General features: G+C 36.4%; 1 protein-coding gene across 1 annotated transcript in view; it reads right to left on the bottom strand.

Annotated features, from left to right (window-relative positions):
• Nucleotides 1–12,908: 12,908 nt before the first annotated feature.
• Nucleotides 12,909–16,985, bottom strand: part of CCDC18 (coiled-coil domain containing 18) — a 99,961-nt gene continuing 95,884 nt past the window's right edge. Inside the window, exons 27-28 of the mRNA XM_079698481.1 lie at nucleotides 15,925–16,125; nucleotides 12,909–12,955 (exon numbers count right to left, since the gene is read on the bottom strand). Coding sequence (XP_079554607.1) covers nucleotides 12,914–12,955; nucleotides 15,925–16,125 — 243 coding nt within the window. The 3' untranslated portion in view covers nucleotides 12,909–12,913. The remainder of the gene's footprint in view (nucleotides 12,956–15,924; nucleotides 16,126–16,985) is intronic.

Here is a 16,985-nt window from a genome sequence, read left to right as displayed (position 1 = left end):
AGTCCATATGTCCTACCACCCTCCCAGAATTCTCCTCGCAGGAATCCATCTTGGCTGAGTGATGTGTGCGCCATCAGGAAGGACCCTGAGTCAAAATGATTGGCCAGAGACAACCTGGAAACTAATCCCATCACCTTAAAATCTGAGACTGAAAGCCAGTGGCAGAGCAGTCCTCCTGGGTTCCCTTACCCTCCTGCTCTCCACCCAGGTGCCCCTTCCCAATAGTCTCTTGTTTTGTCAGCACAGGTGTCTCCTCGGACAATTCATTTCTGAGTGTTAGACAAGAGTCCACTCTCAGGCCCTGGAAGCGGTTCCCTTTCCTGCAACAAAAGGAGCTGTACAATATGGAAGGCTTTAATAGGCAGAATCTGGGCAGGATAAGATAGTTATTAGCAAAAGAAAAGAAAGGATTGTTTCAGTCAAGGTCACCTTTCTTTGGGGGAAGGGTGGCAGGGGTCTTATCAGGCAGATTACCCCGCTAATGCTGATCAGAAAATTCCAATGATTGACTTAAAATTCCACTCCTAGGAGAGGCTGCAATTAGGTCTTGGTTTGCTGTCCTAGGGGCAAGTGACTCCACTTTGTGCTCCACCTTTTTTTTTTTTTTAAACACTAGCAATACATGAAACTATAGGTGTACAGAATTTAACTTCGGCTAGATTTTCTTAAGAACTGACTAAAGTATTATGCACTGAGTTTCCATGATAATAGAATAGGTAAATTGATTTGAAATATTCAAACCCATCTATCTTCCCCAATGACCTGAGAGTGAGAAATATTCTATCAGTTGTGTAGTAATTTTAAGTCCCACAACCTTAATCTCTAATTGACTAAGTAGTTGCAAGACCAAACTATATAATTAGACAGTACTGAAGAAAATATAAGTACAATTATGTAAATAGTATTATCAAGAGTGGTTAAGAACAGAGACTCAGCTTCCTCATCTATATAGTGAGAATAATAATAGTAGCCACTAAAATAGAAGATTTGGTATTATTAGGATAATAATAGTACCTATCACAAGGTTGTTAATAAAGATTAAATGAGGGGCAGAAGACTTAAATAGGCATTTCTCCAAAGAAGATATACAGACTGCCAACAAACACATGAAAGAATGCTCAACATCGTTAATCATTAGAGAAATGCAAATCAAAACTACAATGAGATATCACCTCACACCAGTCAGAATGGCCATCATCAAGAAATCTAGAAACAATAAATGCTGGAGAGGGTGTGGAGAAAAGGGAACACTCTTGCACTGCTGGTGGGAATGTGAATTGGTACAGCCACTATGGAGAACAGTATGGAGGTTCCTTAAAAAACTAAAAATAGAACTACCATATGATCCAGCAATCCCACTACTAGGCATATACCCTGAGAAAACCATAATTCAAAAAGAGACATGTACCAAAATGTTCATTGCAGCTCTATTCACAATAGCCCGGAGCTGGAAACAACCTAAGTGTCCATCATCGGATGAATGGATAAAGAAGATGTGGCACATATATACAATGGAATATTACTCAGCCATAAAAAGAAACGAAACTGAGCTATTTGTAATGAGGTGGATAGACCTAGAGTCTGTCATACAGAGTGAAGTAAGTCAGAAAGAGAAAGACAAATACTGTATGCTAACACATATATATGGAATTAAAAAAAAAAATGTCATGAAGAACCTAGGGGTAAAACGGGAATAAAGACACAGACCTACTTGAGAATGGACTTGAGGATATGGGGAGGGGGAAGGGTAAGCTGTGACAAAGCGAAAGAGAGGCATGGACATATATACACTACCAAACGTAAGGTAGATAGGTAGTGGGAAGCAGCCACAGAGCACAGGGAGATCAGCTCAGTGCTTTGTGACCACCTGGAGGGGTGGGATGGGGAGGGTGGGAGGGAGGGAGATGCATGAGGGAAGGGATGTGGGAACAGATGTATATGTGTGACTGATTCACTTTGTTATAAAGCAGAAACTAATTAAAAAAATGAAATAAAAAAAAGATTAAATGAGTTAATCTATGTAAAGCATTTAAAATAGTAAATCTATCACAAATTTATCCTATATAAATTCTATTTTACCAAAAATAAGACTCTTGTATATCCATGACTGTAAGGGCCATTGGAATATAGCAGAGGTTCTTAAAGGGAGCAGTACTCTCCCCTAGGGAACATTCTGGAAATCTGTAAGAGTACTTGTTGGTTGTCACTATGATGGGGAAAAAGGGACATCCTGTTGCTGGCACAGAATAGACAGGGACAAAAGACACCAAATGTCTTATGGTTTGCATGGCAGTTCTACACAACAAAACTATCTCCTTGGCAATCCTACTAGACTTCCCTAGTCCATTTATATTTTCCCACTCTACAAGATAACTGTTTCATACACCTCCCCTCTTCTTAAATCTCTAATACCTTACCCTGCCTTAGCTGATAACCCTGCTTCTTATTTCACTAAGAAAACAAAGGCAATTAATAATGGAATTCCTCCCCTCCCACCATGTGTTTCTTCCACTCCATGTATTTCTGTACCCTTATATTCTGCCTTCCTTCCCAGTACAGTGGATAAACTGCCCCTTCTTTTATTCAAGGCCAATTCTACTTCTCTTCTGGATCCTGTCTCCTTCAGCCTACCTTAAGGATTTTACTCCTTCCACTGTCTTGCATTATCAGTTTCCTTGTCTACTGGATCATTCCTACCAACATACAAAATGCTGTTTTATCTCTTATCCTAAAAAACAAAATAAAAAACTCTCCCTTGACATCATATTCCCCTCATTTCTCTGCTCTACTGTATATCAAGAGTTGTTTATTCTTGGTGTTTGCATTTCTTCTCCTCCCATTCTTTGCTGATTCCACTCTAATCAGGCTTTTGTCCTCACTATTACTCTGAAGCCATCCTTAAAAATGTCATTAACAGCTTCCACATTACCAAAGATGATATCAATTATCAATCCTCACTTTATTTAGCAACATTTGACACAGTTGATCTCGCCCTCCTTCTTGAAGCACATTTTTACTTGGCTTATGGAATATTATTATACTCTCCTATTTTTCTCCTATCTCACTGTTTACTTCTCAGTTAGCTTTAATTTAAATTATCAATACTCACATGCTAAAAGTAATTTAGCCTTACTAAATTAGGCTTAGTTTTTGGACTTTTTTCTTTTTTTAACCTCCACTAATTTCCTTGATTTAATCCATCATTATGGCTATAACTACCATCTATATGCAGATGATATCTAAATTTATAGTTTGTCTCATAAATGCAACAATTTGTCATCTTCACCTGGACATCTAATAGAACTCTCAAATTTATTACGTCTAAAATCAAACCCTTGATTCTCTCCATGCCTCCAAATCTGCTCATCTCCTAGTATTCCTCATCTCAGTAAATGCTCAGTTACTCTGGCTAAACTCTTTGGAGTCTTTCATGACTTCTATGTCACTCAAAACCTATATCAAACACTGTTGGCTCTACCTTCAAAATATATCCAGAAATTGAACCATTCTCAACACCTTCACATCTATCCTCCTGCCTATCCACAATCATATCCTGCCTGGACTTTTACAAGTAGCCTCCTATATGGTCTCTGTTCTTGTCCCTTTATCATCCATTCTTCGTCAAGCAATCAGAGTGATCCTTTAAAAACATAAATCAGATCATGTCACTTTCTTAAGCATAACCCTCCAATGTCCTCCCATCACACTTCAAAAGGAGCTATGAGATCACTATGGCACCCCCACCTCCACTACCCCACCCTTGGCATTATCTCTTATCTCATCTCCTCCCTCTTATTTACACCAAATCATCCATACACCTCCTAGCAGTTTTTTGAACATACCAGGCATGCTACCACCTCAGGACATAGCACCTGTTCCCGTTCCTCCAGTGCTCTTCCTTCAGATACTAAAGTAGTTTAATTCCTTACTTCCTATAGGACTCTGATCAAACGTCATCTTCTCATGAGACCTTCCCTGATCACCAGATCTAAAACAGTATACCTGAGTCACATCATATCCTCTTACCAGCTTTTCTTCATGACACTTATTTCCACCTGGCATTAGAGCATATGTTTATTTACTTGTTTATTGATGATCTCCCCAATAAAATGTAAGCTCTGTTTGGACAGGGTCTTGATCATTTTTGTTTTGTTTATTTCTATAATCCCAGTGCCTGGTATATAGTAGATGCTCAATAAATCCTAAATGAATTAAATGGCTAAATAAATGATATACAGTAAACACAACTGTGGTTTTAAAGGCTAGATGAAAACTAATTTTATCAGGCTTTATAGAAGTTTGCCTTGTTTATTTTACCATCTTACTTGTTTGCTATACACTTGAAATTTCACAATGTGTAAATGTTGTTTTTACCAATACCATTATATTTCTAGCCTTCTGCTTATAAATAATAAATTAAGCTTTTTCTTTTTTTTTGGCTGTGCCACGTGACTTGTGGAATCTCAGTTCCCCGACCAGGGACTGAACCTGAGCCATGGCAGTGAAAGCCCGGAATCCTAACCACTAGGCTACCGGGGAACTCCCCAGATTAAGCTATTTTTAATGTAAGGAAGGATGTGGAAAAATGAATAGAAGCTCCAACAGTCTTTGTCTTGGATCCATTCTAAAAACACTTTTTGAACTTTTAGGCCACCAAACCTATTTTGATATGTTTGAAATGAGGCAAATGGGCATTTGAAAAAAGCTGAAATTACCTGGAAGAGATTCTTTATTTCTCTGTGCAAACTATAGATTAACTGCTTATAAACAATATCGAGTGTCTGTAAGGTATGTGTAGCAGGGACAAAGTTGCCTCTTCAGTATGATATGCTCAGGAATAACGGGAGCAGAAAAATCATGTGAATGAGATATTCTGAGCCACTATGGAAATCTACGACCAAAACAAAGGCTACCTTAATAATCTTTACTAGAATGGTTTCCAGGAAGTCTAGGAACACAACTAATTTCGGAACTCCAAAAAACATTCTCTAATACTCTGGAGTTCAAAATACTTTCCCAATATGAGGTAGAATTAGTCTTCAGTCAAATATAGACATTATATTTAATCAAATATATAGGCTACTTTAACAAAAGTTAATTTTCAAAGATAAATTTTCAACTCTACTTATCTGGGGTAAAAGCATTCTAAACTCACAATGAAGTTTTTCATACTTTCAATATTTGTGTACATCACCTAATGGCATGAGTGCTTCATTTAAACGTATGGGTTTCCTACAGAAAATAAAATGATACTAATTGGAGACAAATTATTATAACTTCTAATGTATGAAATACATACCTGAGTTGAACCAGCACCTGTTTGCATAGAAGACTTTTTTAATAGTCTCACTTCTTTGTTTATATATCTTAGCATTCCACTAAGAGTACTGAAGTCATTATTCTCAGAACTATCATCTTCTAGGTCATGTGGGAGAGGTTTAAATGAGTCTGACGGGGTATAAGTCAGATCCTTCTGGCTTTCTTCTAATGTTGAAGGTTGTTCCAATTGCATTTTTTTAAAGTCCTGCAGTAATTCTTCAGAAAGATCTTCATCACTACGAGTTCTGAAACTAAGGTCACTGGCACTAATAGAGTGACGTAGTTTTCTACACTTGAAGAAAGCTGTGTGAGAATGCTTAGCAAATTTTGAATCTTGAATATCAGGTGCAATTTCTACTGGAGATGTAAACGGGGCTGGTAGAAACTTGATGTGTTCTGCCCTTTCATGTCCAGAAATTTTGGCTTGCAATCTGGTTAATTCTGATTCCTGTAGAAAAATTGGTACATAGTAGGTGCTGATTACATATTTCTTAAATGAATGAATTACTTAGAAAATCAGACTCTTAGAAGTCATCTAAGTTAAACTTCATCTTAGTACAGAAATTCTTTTTATAACAACCCTTGACTTTTCCAAGCTCTGTTAAAACCCTTCATTTTGGGAAAATTATCTATATTCACTAGAAATATGTTTAAACTATACTAAGGAATTCCATTGAAAATTACATCTTCCTTATAGAACTTTTTCTTTCTTAGTATTGAGGACAATATAAATTTCTATTCAAGACTGAAATCTTACATCTAAAAAATTTTCTGCAAAAGTATAAAAAGGTATACAATCATTTGTTAATCTTACATACATACAAAAAACAATGTCCTGCAGATTTTTCTAATAGGAAATAAATGTCTATTAGCTACTCTGCTTTATATGTCACCATCACAAGAAATCTTTACTAGAAAATTTTCAAAGAAAAACCTTTAAATGATTAATAATATTTAATAAACTAATCCTTATTAAATAAACTTTTCATTTCTGTTTTTCCATGTCCTTCATTTGGGTCCTCTGACCCAACTTTGGGATCCTAAGAATAAGATTGCATACACTGAAAAGCGATAAAGCCAAAAAAAAAAAAAAAGGGAAGACATTTTAATTTCAAAAGTTAAACATACGTAGTAGTAGTTTCCTGTTCAAATACATTCTCCTTTTATTACAGGTATCCATAAGATGCATATTTCTAAACCAGTCACTTTTAAACTGATAGTTTCTATTCTTTCTAAAAATACTGTGCTTATAACTAAAACTGTCATAACCACAGTGTGCATTGCAAAATGAAAGTTTAACATGCATATTTCAGTACTTTGATGTCTTTACAGTACTTTATCTAGATAAACTTGATTTATGAGTGGCAGAAGTGCCAATTTTTTTTTAGTAAGTCACATTTTTTTTTTTTTTTTTTTTTTTGTGCAGTACGCGGGCTTCTCACTACCGTGGCCTCTCCCGTTGTGGAGCACAGGCCCCGGACGCGCAGGCCCAATGGCCATGGCCCACGGGCCCAGCCGCTCCACGGCACGTGGGATCCTCCCGGACCGGGGCACGAACCCATGCCCCCCGCATCGGCAGGCGGACTCCCAACCACTGCGCCACCAGGGAAGCCCAAGTCACATTTTTATAATCACATTTTTATAATCATAATTAATGAAGTAATTATAAAGTTGACACATATAAGGTCATGTGCAGTTTAAGTTTTTTAAAAACTTCTGTGTGTTATCTAGCCAAACTGAGAAATGTGGTATCTCAGATAAGCAGGATTCCATTTAACTTACAGTTCAACACCTAACTTACAAAGAAATGTAGTATATTGAATATATTAAACATAATTCAACTTTTTCTTAAGACTCAGAGAAGTTCACTGTTGTGATCATTATTGTAGTGTGCAATAATACAGTGATGTCTTCAGGGCTTTCAGAAAATGAACTTAGCTTTGCTCTTACTTCCTCAAATACAAGGGTACTTGTTAGGGTACTAAAAGAAGTGAACTGGAAAGATCTGTTGCCTCAAACAGTGTTCTTCTCTTCTCCCTCACTTCTGTTTCTGTTCTCTGTCATTTACTGCTGCTGTCAATGAATTGCTTTCCATTATTTATAGTTACTTCTAATTGTTACATTTATGCCAGCTTCTGCTCTTCTATTAGCTTCTTTCTTTCTCTCTTATCCTCCTTAACTTCTCTCCAATCTAGACTTTGGAGCCAGCTGTGGTTGACTTACTTTCTACTGTCAGAAAACAAAGAAATTCTACCTCTGTCTGGTACACTGGCTAATCATAGTACATGTTCTAAGATCTCTGTATGTATGGTTCATTTAAGAATTGCTGCTATTTTGACAATATTTTCACAACTTCCTAAGTATTTGAAATTAAAAGCTTCTGAATAATTGATAAGTGCAATACAATTGTATTTATCTCATTGGTAATATCTAACAAGTGAGCAGACATAATTACTGTGACAAGGGATATACAATGTAGAATTTAAAAAATTTTTAGAGTCAATTTTTTGCAATGAAGTTTTATTATTTTGGGTAAATGTTGTAAATCCCCAGAACACTAACTATATTACTATTTCAGTAAAAGCATAGAGTGTTCAACTAAAACATAATTTTAGATTCTGTCTATTCAGCTTTCCTCTAGTACTGTGAATATAAAGTATTTTATAGGAGGAATTTAAGTGCTCAGGTTAATAATTACAAATATTTCTAAGGTATTAATTGACTGAGTTTTTTTGGTTTTCAATAACTTCCATTCTGCTATAAAATCATTTATTCCTTCGAAACTATCAGTGAGGTTGGTCTTTTTTTAAGGTCTTAGCTGACAGTGTTAATCATACTTATTGGCAGTTTGAACTAATATTAAATTTTTTATCTCTATGCATCAATACTGAGATTAATTCAAATTCCAGAGTAAACTGTCATGATCAATAGGGGTGAATAAGTAGCAAAAGGTTATTTGAAAAATGACATATGTACTCAAAAACCAGTAAAAAAACTTTTTTAACATAATCTTGCACTTTCTACTTTATGATTTTTAGAGGAACTTGCCTGATTTTGAAAAATGCTCCTACTTTTTCTTTTTTATATATATCTTTATTGGAGTATAATTGCTTTACAATGTTGTGTTCGTTTCTGCTGTACAACAAAGTGAATCAGCTATATGCATACATATATCCCCTCCTTCTTGAACCTGCCTCCCACCCTCCCTATCCCACCACTCTAGGTCGTCACAAAGCATCGAGCTGATCTCCCTGTGCTATGCAGCAGCTTCCCACTAATGCTCCTCCTCCTAAAGTATACCAAGTATAAAACTCTCTAAAGTAAACATTATGATTAAGTTGGTGTTTGCACAAGTTCCAGGCCAAGATGGCGATACAGGCTCCTCTCATATCTCCTCCCACACACAAAACATCAAATCTACAGCTACATAAGGAACAATTCCCTTCAAAAGAAACAAGCTGAGAAACATCTACACATTGGGTGGATAAGAAAATGCCCACGCCAAAACTAGTAGGAAAGCTGAGACTCACTTTTGCCATAAACCCCACGTCAAGCACAGGGCCATACAATGGGAGGGAACACCTGACTTCCAGTTTCTTCCTTAGAAGCAAAGGGTTTGGATTCCACATCTAGTGCTTCAACTTTTTTTTTTTTTTTTTTGCGGTACGCGGGCCTCTCACTGTTGTGGCCTCTCCCGTTGTGGAGCACAGGCTCCGGACGCGCAGGCTCAGCGGCCATGGCTCACGGACCCAGCCGCTGCGCGGCATGTGGGATCTTCCCAGACCGGCGCACGAACCCGTGTCCCCTGCATCGGCAGGCGGACTCTCAACCACTGCACCACCAGGGAATCCCCCTCAACTTTTAAGACTTCCACCTGAGTGATGGGCCCTCAAAACACTTAGCTGTGAAAACCAACAGGGCTTGAGTCTGACACACAAGATTACAGCAAACAAAGAAGCAGTTCTTAACAGGCTTCCAAGGATATACCATGACTATCCCCTTAGAACTCAGTACAGAAGGAACAGTACAAGGGAACCCTGTAAGACTATCAGCAGAAACTGCATGCCAGAAGGTAGTGGCAATGATATATTCAAAGTGCTGAAAGAAAAAAACTGCCAACCAAGAACACTCTTCCTGGGACTTCCCTGGTGGTGCAGTGGTTAAGAATCCGCCCTGCCAATGCAGGGGACACAGGTTTGATCCCTGGTCCGGGAAGATCCCATATGCCATGGAGCAACTAAGCCTGTGCACCACAACCACTGAGCCAGTGCTCTAGAGCCCACGTGCCACAACTACTGAGCCTGTGTGCTGCAACTACTGAAGTCCGTGCACCTAGAACCCATCCACAACAAGAGAAGCCACTGCAATGAGAAGCCCCTGCTCACTGCAGATAGAGAAAGCCCACATGCAGCAACAAAGCCAAAATAAATAAATAAATAAATAAATAAAATAAAATACTCTTTGAGTTAAAAAAAAAAAAAAAGAATACTCTTCCTGGCAGTTGTCCTTCAGAAATGAAAGAGAGATAAAGCATTTTCCAGAGAAGCAAAAGCTGAAAGAGCTCATCTCCACTGACTAACCTTACAAGAAATGTTACAGGGACTTCTTCAAGCTGAAATAAAAGGACACTAATTATTAACAGGAAAACATGAAAATTTAAATCTCACTGATAAAGGTAAATATACAGTTAAATTCATAATACTCTAATGTTGTAATAGTGGTAAGTAAATTACTTATAACTATAGTATGAAATTTAAAAGACAAAAGTATTAAAAGTAACTAAAACTACAATGATTTGTTAATAGGTACACTGATAAAAAGAAGTAAATTTTGACATCAAAAACAAAATAAAGGGGGGACAGAGTAAAAATGTAAAGCTTTAGTATACATTCAAAGTTAAGTTCTTACCAACTTAAAATAGACTGTTATACATGTACGATGTTTTATGTAAGCCTCAAGAAAACTACAAAGCAAAACTTATCATAGATACACAAAAGATAAAGGAAACTAAACATTCCACTACAGAAAATCATCAAATTATAAAGGCAGAGAGCAACAGAAGAAGAAAGGAATGAAGGAATTAAAAACAGCCAGAGAACAATGAACAAAATGGTAATAGTAGGTCCATATCTATCAATAATTAAATATAGATGGACTAAATTCTCTAATCAAATGACAGAGTGGTTTAATTAAAAAATAAGACCTAACTGTATACTGCCTAGAAAGACTCACTTCAGTTTTAAGGACACACATAGACTGAAAGTGAAGGGATGTAAAAATATATTCCATGTAAATGGAAACCAAAAGAAAGTTGAGATAACTACACTTATTTAAAAAAAAAAAACAGACTTTAGGCCAAAAGTGTAACAAGAGACAAAGAGGGTCATTATATAATGATAAAGGGGTCAATCCAACAAAAGAATATAACATTTGTAAATATTTTGCACCTAAAAAACACAGGAGCACCTAAATATATAAAGCAAGTGTTAACAGACAGCAACATATTAATGTAGGGGACTTCAATATCCCAGTTTCATCAATGGATAGATCATCCAGACGAAAAACCAATAAGAAAACATTGGACCTGAACTACAAGTTAGATCAAATGGACTTAACATTTACAGAACATTCCAGCCAACACATGACAGGAGTATACATATTCTTCTCATGTGCATATGGAACATTCTCCAGGACAGATCATATGTTAGGTCACAAAACAAGTCTTAATAAATTTAAGAAGATTAAAATCATATCAAGCATCTTCCAACTACAATGGTATAAAGTAGAAATCGATTATAAGAAGAAAACTGGAAAATTCACAATTACTTGGAGATTAAACAACATGCTACATAACAACCAATGTGTCAAAGAATAAATCAACAGAGAAATCAAAATTATCTTAAGACAAATTAAAATGGAAATATAATACATCAAAACTTATGGGATGCAGCAAAAGCAGATATAAGAGGGAAGTTTATAGCAGTAAACGCCTACATTAAGAAACAAGAAAGATATCAAATAAAACAACCTAAATTTCTACCTTAGGAAATAAAAAAGGAAGAACAAACTAAGCCCAAAGTTAGGAGAAGGAAGGAAACAAATATCAGAGTGGAAATAAACAGAGACTAAAAAGACATAGAAAATATCAATGAAACTAAGAGCTGAGTTTTTAAAAAGATAAACACAATAGACAAACCTTTAGCAAGGCTTAACAAGAAAAAAAGAGAACTTAAATAAATAAAATCAGAAATGAAAGAGGAAACGTTACAACTTGACACCAAAAAATACTAAGGATCAAAAGGGACTACTATGAACAATTATACACTAAATAATTGGTCAGCAAAGAAAAAAATAGGTAAAATCCTAGAAACATACAACTCAAGACTGAATCATGAAGAAAATATAAAATGAGATCTCAATAGACCAATTACTAGTAAGGAGATTGAATCAGTAATAATAATAATTAAAAAAATCTCCCAACAACAAAAGTCTAGAACCAAATGGCTTTATTGGTGAATTCTAACAAACATTTAAGAATTAATACCAATCCTCCTCAAACTAGTCTAAAGAAAAGAGGAGGGAACATTTCCAAACTCATTTTACCAGGCCAGCATTACCCTGATACCAAAACCAAACAAGGATGCCACAAGAAAAGAAAATTACAGGCCAATATCACTGATGAACATAGACATGAAAATCTTCAAAAAATATTAGCAAAATGAATGGCCATCATCAAAAAATCTACAAACAATAAATGCTGGAGACAGTGTGGAGAAAAGGGAACCCTCCTACACTGTTGGTGGGAATATAAATTGGTACAGCCATGATGGAGGTTCCTTAAAAAACTAAAAATAGAGCTACCATACAATTCAGCAATCCCACTCCTGGGCATATATCTGGAGGAAACCATAATTTGAAAGGATGCATCCACCCTGATGTTCATTGCAGCACTACTTACATCAGCCAGGACATGGAAGCAACCTAAATGTCCATCAACAGAGGAATGCATAAAGAAGATGTGGTACATATATACAATGGAATATTACTCAGCTACAAAAAGGAACGAAATAATGCCATCTGCAGAGACATGGATGGACCTAGAGACTGTCATACGGAGTGAAGTAAGTCAGAAAGAGAAAGACAAATATCATATAATATCACTTACATGTGGAATCTAGAAAAATGGTACAGATGAACTTATTTGAAAAGCAGAAATAGAGTCACAGATATAGAAAACAAACTTATGGTTACCAAGGGGGGAAGGTAGGCAGATGGGATGAACTGGAAGATTGGGACTGACATATATACAGCACTATAAATAAAATAGATAACAAATGAGAACCTACTGTCTAGCACAGGGACCTCTACTCAGTGCTCTGTGGTGACCTAGATGGGAAGGGAATCTAAAAAAGAGTGGATGTATGTATATGTATAACTGATTCACTTTGCTGTACAGCAGAAACTAACACAACATTGTAAAGCAACTATACTCCAATATCACTTAATTTAAAAAAGTACTTTAAAATAAATAAATATTAAAAAAAATATTAGCAAACTGAATTCAACAATGCATTAAAAGAATCATATACCATGATCAAGTGGGATTAGGTCCAGGGACATAAGGATGGTTCAACATCTGCAAATCAATGAGATACCACATTAACAAAATGAAGGATAAAAGTCATATGATCATCTCAAAAGATGCAGAAAAAGCACCTGACAAAGTTCAATATCCATTCATGATGAAAATGCACAACACGTGGTTATAGGGGGAATGTACCCCAACATAATAAAGGTCATATACGACAAACCCACAGTTAACATATTACTCAACAGTGAAAAACTGAAAGCAGGGCTTCCCTGGTGGTGCAGTGGTTGAGAGTCCGCCTGCCGATGCAGGGGACACAGGTTCGTGCCCCGGTCCAGGAAGATCCCACATGCCGCGGAGCGGCTGGGCCCGTGAGCCATGGCTGCTGGGCCTGCGCGTCCGGAGTCTGTGCTCCACAACGGGAGAGGCCACGACAATGAGAAGCCCACGTACCACCAAAAAAAAAAAAAAAAAAAAAAAAAACTGAAAGCATTTCCTTTAAGATCAGGAACAAGACAAGGATGCCCACTCTCACCACTTCTATTCAATACAGAATTGGGAGTCCTAGCCAGAGAAATTAGGGGGGGGGAAAAAGGAATAAAAGGAATCCAAATTGGAAAGGAAGAAGTAAAACTGTAACTGTTTGTAAATGACATGATATTATATATATTGAAAACCCTAAAGATGCCATCAAAAAACTGTTAGAACTAGTAAATGAATTCAGTAAACAGCAGGATACAAAATAAGTATATAAAAATCTGTTGTACTTCTATATATTAATAATGAATTATCAGAAAGAGAAATTAGTAAAATAATCCCATTTATAATTTCATTAAAAAGAATAAAATGCCTAGAAAAACATTTATCCAAGGAGGTGAAAGACCTGTACACTGAAAACTGTAAGACACTGATGAAAGAAACTGAAGAAGATACAAATAAATGGAAAGATATTCTGTGCTCATGAACTGGAATAATTAATATTGTGAATATGTCCTTACTATCCTAAGTGATCTACAGATTCAATTCAACCCCCATCAAAATTCCAATGGCATTTTTCACAGAAATAGAACAAGGTATCCTAAAATTTGTATGGAACCACAAAAGACCCCAAATAACCAAAGCAATCTTGAAGAAGAACAAAGCTGGAAGCATCACAATTCCTGATTGCAAACCATGTTACAAAGCTATAGTGTAGTACATATTAGCATAGAAATGGACACAGAGATCAATGGAACAGAACAGATGACCTAGAAATAAACCCATGCATGTATAGCCAATTAATTTATGACAAAGGAGCTAAGAATATACAATACAATGGAAAGAATAGTATCTTCAATGAATGGTGCTGGCAAAACTGGAGAGCCAGATGCAAAAGAATGAAACTGGACCCCGATCCTACACTATACATAAAAATCAACTCAAACTGTATTAAAAACTTAAATTTATGACCTGAAACCATAAAACTCTTATAAGAAAAAACATGGGGTAAGCACCTTGATATCAGGCGTGGTGATTATTTTTTGGATTTGACACTAAAAGCAAAGGCAACAAAAGCAAAAATAAAAAAGAGGGACTATATAAACTAAAAAGCTTCTGCACAGCAATGGAAACCAATAAAATGAAAAGGCAACCCACAGAATGGGAAAAATATTTGCAAATCATTTACTGATAAGGAGTTAATATCCAAAATACATAAAGAACTCATACAACTCAAAAGCAAAGAAACAATCTAATTAAAAACTGGGCAGAGGAACTGAATATACATTTTTTTCAAAAAAGATATACAAAGAGCCAATAGGTACATGAAAAGGTACTCAATATCACTAATCATCTGGGAAATGCAAATCAAAATCAAATGAGATATCACCTTATACTGTCAGAATGGCTATCATCAAAAAGACAAGAGATGAGTGTTGGCAAGGGTGTGGAAAAAAGGGAGCCCTTGTGCACTGTTGGTGGGCATGTAAACTGGTACAGCCATTAAGGAAAACAGCATGGAGGTTCCTCCAAAAATTAAAAATAGAACTATCATTTGATCCAGCAATACCACTTCTGGGTATATATTCAAAGGGAATGAAAACAGGTTATCAGAGATATCTGTACTCCTATGTTCATTGCAGCATTATTCACAATAGCTCAGATAAGGAAAAACCTAAGTGCCCATCAACGGATGAATGGATAAAGAAGATGTACTACCAAACGTAAAATAGATAGCTAGTGGGAAGCAGCCACAAAGCACAGGGAGATCAGCTCGGTGCCTTGTGACCACCTAGAGAGGTGGGATAGGGAGGGTGGGAGGGAGGGAGAAACAAGAGGAAAGAGATATGGGGACATATGTATATGTATAACTGATTCACTTTGTTATAAAGCAGAAACTAACACACCATTGTAAAGCAATTATACTCTAACAAAGATGTTAAAAAAAAGATGTGGTAAATATACATACAATGGAATATACAATGTGCCCTTTGGAACAACATGAATGGACCTTGAGGGCATTATGCTAAGTGAAATAAAACAGAGAAAGACAAATACTGCATGATATCACTTATGTGTGTAATCTTAAAAAAGTCAAACTCATAGAAACAGTGAGCAGGAAAGTGGTTGCCAGAGGCTGGGTGGTGGGGGAAATAGGAGAGGTTGCTAAAAGGGTACAACCTTTCAGGTATAAGATGACTAAAGTCTGAGGGATCTAATGTATAACATGATGACTATAGTTGGTAACACTAGTTGTATAATTGAAATTTGCTGAAAGAGTAGAACTTGAATGTTCTCACACACACACACAAAAAATTTTTTTAAAGTTCATGGTTGAACATAAACTATTTCTCCTGTGGTAATATGATACATATCAAATTAATAATGTCCAAATTCAGTGTCTTCTAAATAAAGTGCATTTTATTCAAACAGGTCAATTTTTGGTTATTTAGTCCTCTACAAACTACAAGGATGGGAAAATAAGTCATAAATTTACTTCATTATAGTTCTGCTTTATGTACTTTTATATGTTTACTTACTTTAATAAGTAATGCTTCATTTGTAGCTTCAATTACTTCATTCCTGTCTTGGACTTGCTGATGCAAATTGCTCACAGTGTCCTGAGCTTCTTCTAATTCTAGTTTTGCTTTCTCTAACTGTTCATTTAGTTGCTGAACAGAAGTCTTTTGAGAATCAGCAGTGATCTTCCACTTTGCATGCTTCTCCTGATGTGAAATCATCTACATAGCCCCAAAATTGAAAAGGAAAGGAAGAAAGAAAACAGGGTGAAGTTGGTTTCAACAACATTCTAATACTTTCCATTTCCACTTAAATGAAAGTAAGTTCTGTTTGTAGTTACAAACATGATTTCTCAACAAATAACATACTAGAGGGAAAAAGGGGAGAAGGAACCCATAGTTTTAAATTTACTTAAGAACAGTTAACTAAATAGCATGGACTTCTTTTGGATCCTGATTTGAACAAACAGCTATAAAGACATTTTTGCGATAACTGAGGAAATCTGAACAATGATTGGATGTTTGATGATATTAAGGAATTAAAGTCAATTTTTAGGTGTGATAATAGCATTGTGGTTATGTTTTTTTAAAATAGCCCTCATCCGACTTCCCTAATGGCGCAGTGGTTAAGAATCCACCTGCCAATGCAGGGACACGGGTTCGAGCCCTGGTCCAGGAAGATCCCACAGGCCTCAGAGCAACTAAGCCCGTGCGCCACAACTACTGAGCCTGCGCTCTAGAGCCCGCGAGCCACAACTACTGAAACCCCCGTGCCTAGAGCCTGTGCTCTGCAACAAGAGAAGCCACCGCAATGAGAAGCCCGCGCACCGCAATGAAGACCCAACGCAGCCAAAAATAAAAATAAATAAATAAATTTATTAAAATAGCCCTTATCTTTTAGAAATGTTTACTGATGAAACAATCATGTTTGGGATTTGCTTCAAAACAATATGTGATACATGGGGGAGTGTGGGGGAGGGAAGAAAGGGAAGTGAGTGAGGTTAAAGATATGGTGGCCATACTTCCCAGTTTGCCTACAGTTATGCCTGGTATCCTGGTGTAGTTACTAATAGCACCCTTTT

The sequence above is a fragment of the Hyperoodon ampullatus genome (genome assembly GCF_949752795.1).
Source record: "Hyperoodon ampullatus genome assembly, chromosome: 2".
NCBI lineage: Eukaryota > Metazoa > Chordata > Mammalia > Artiodactyla > Ziphiidae > Hyperoodon > Hyperoodon ampullatus.
Note: the sequence above shows the minus strand (reverse complement) of the source record. Positions and strands in the feature narration are given on the sequence as shown.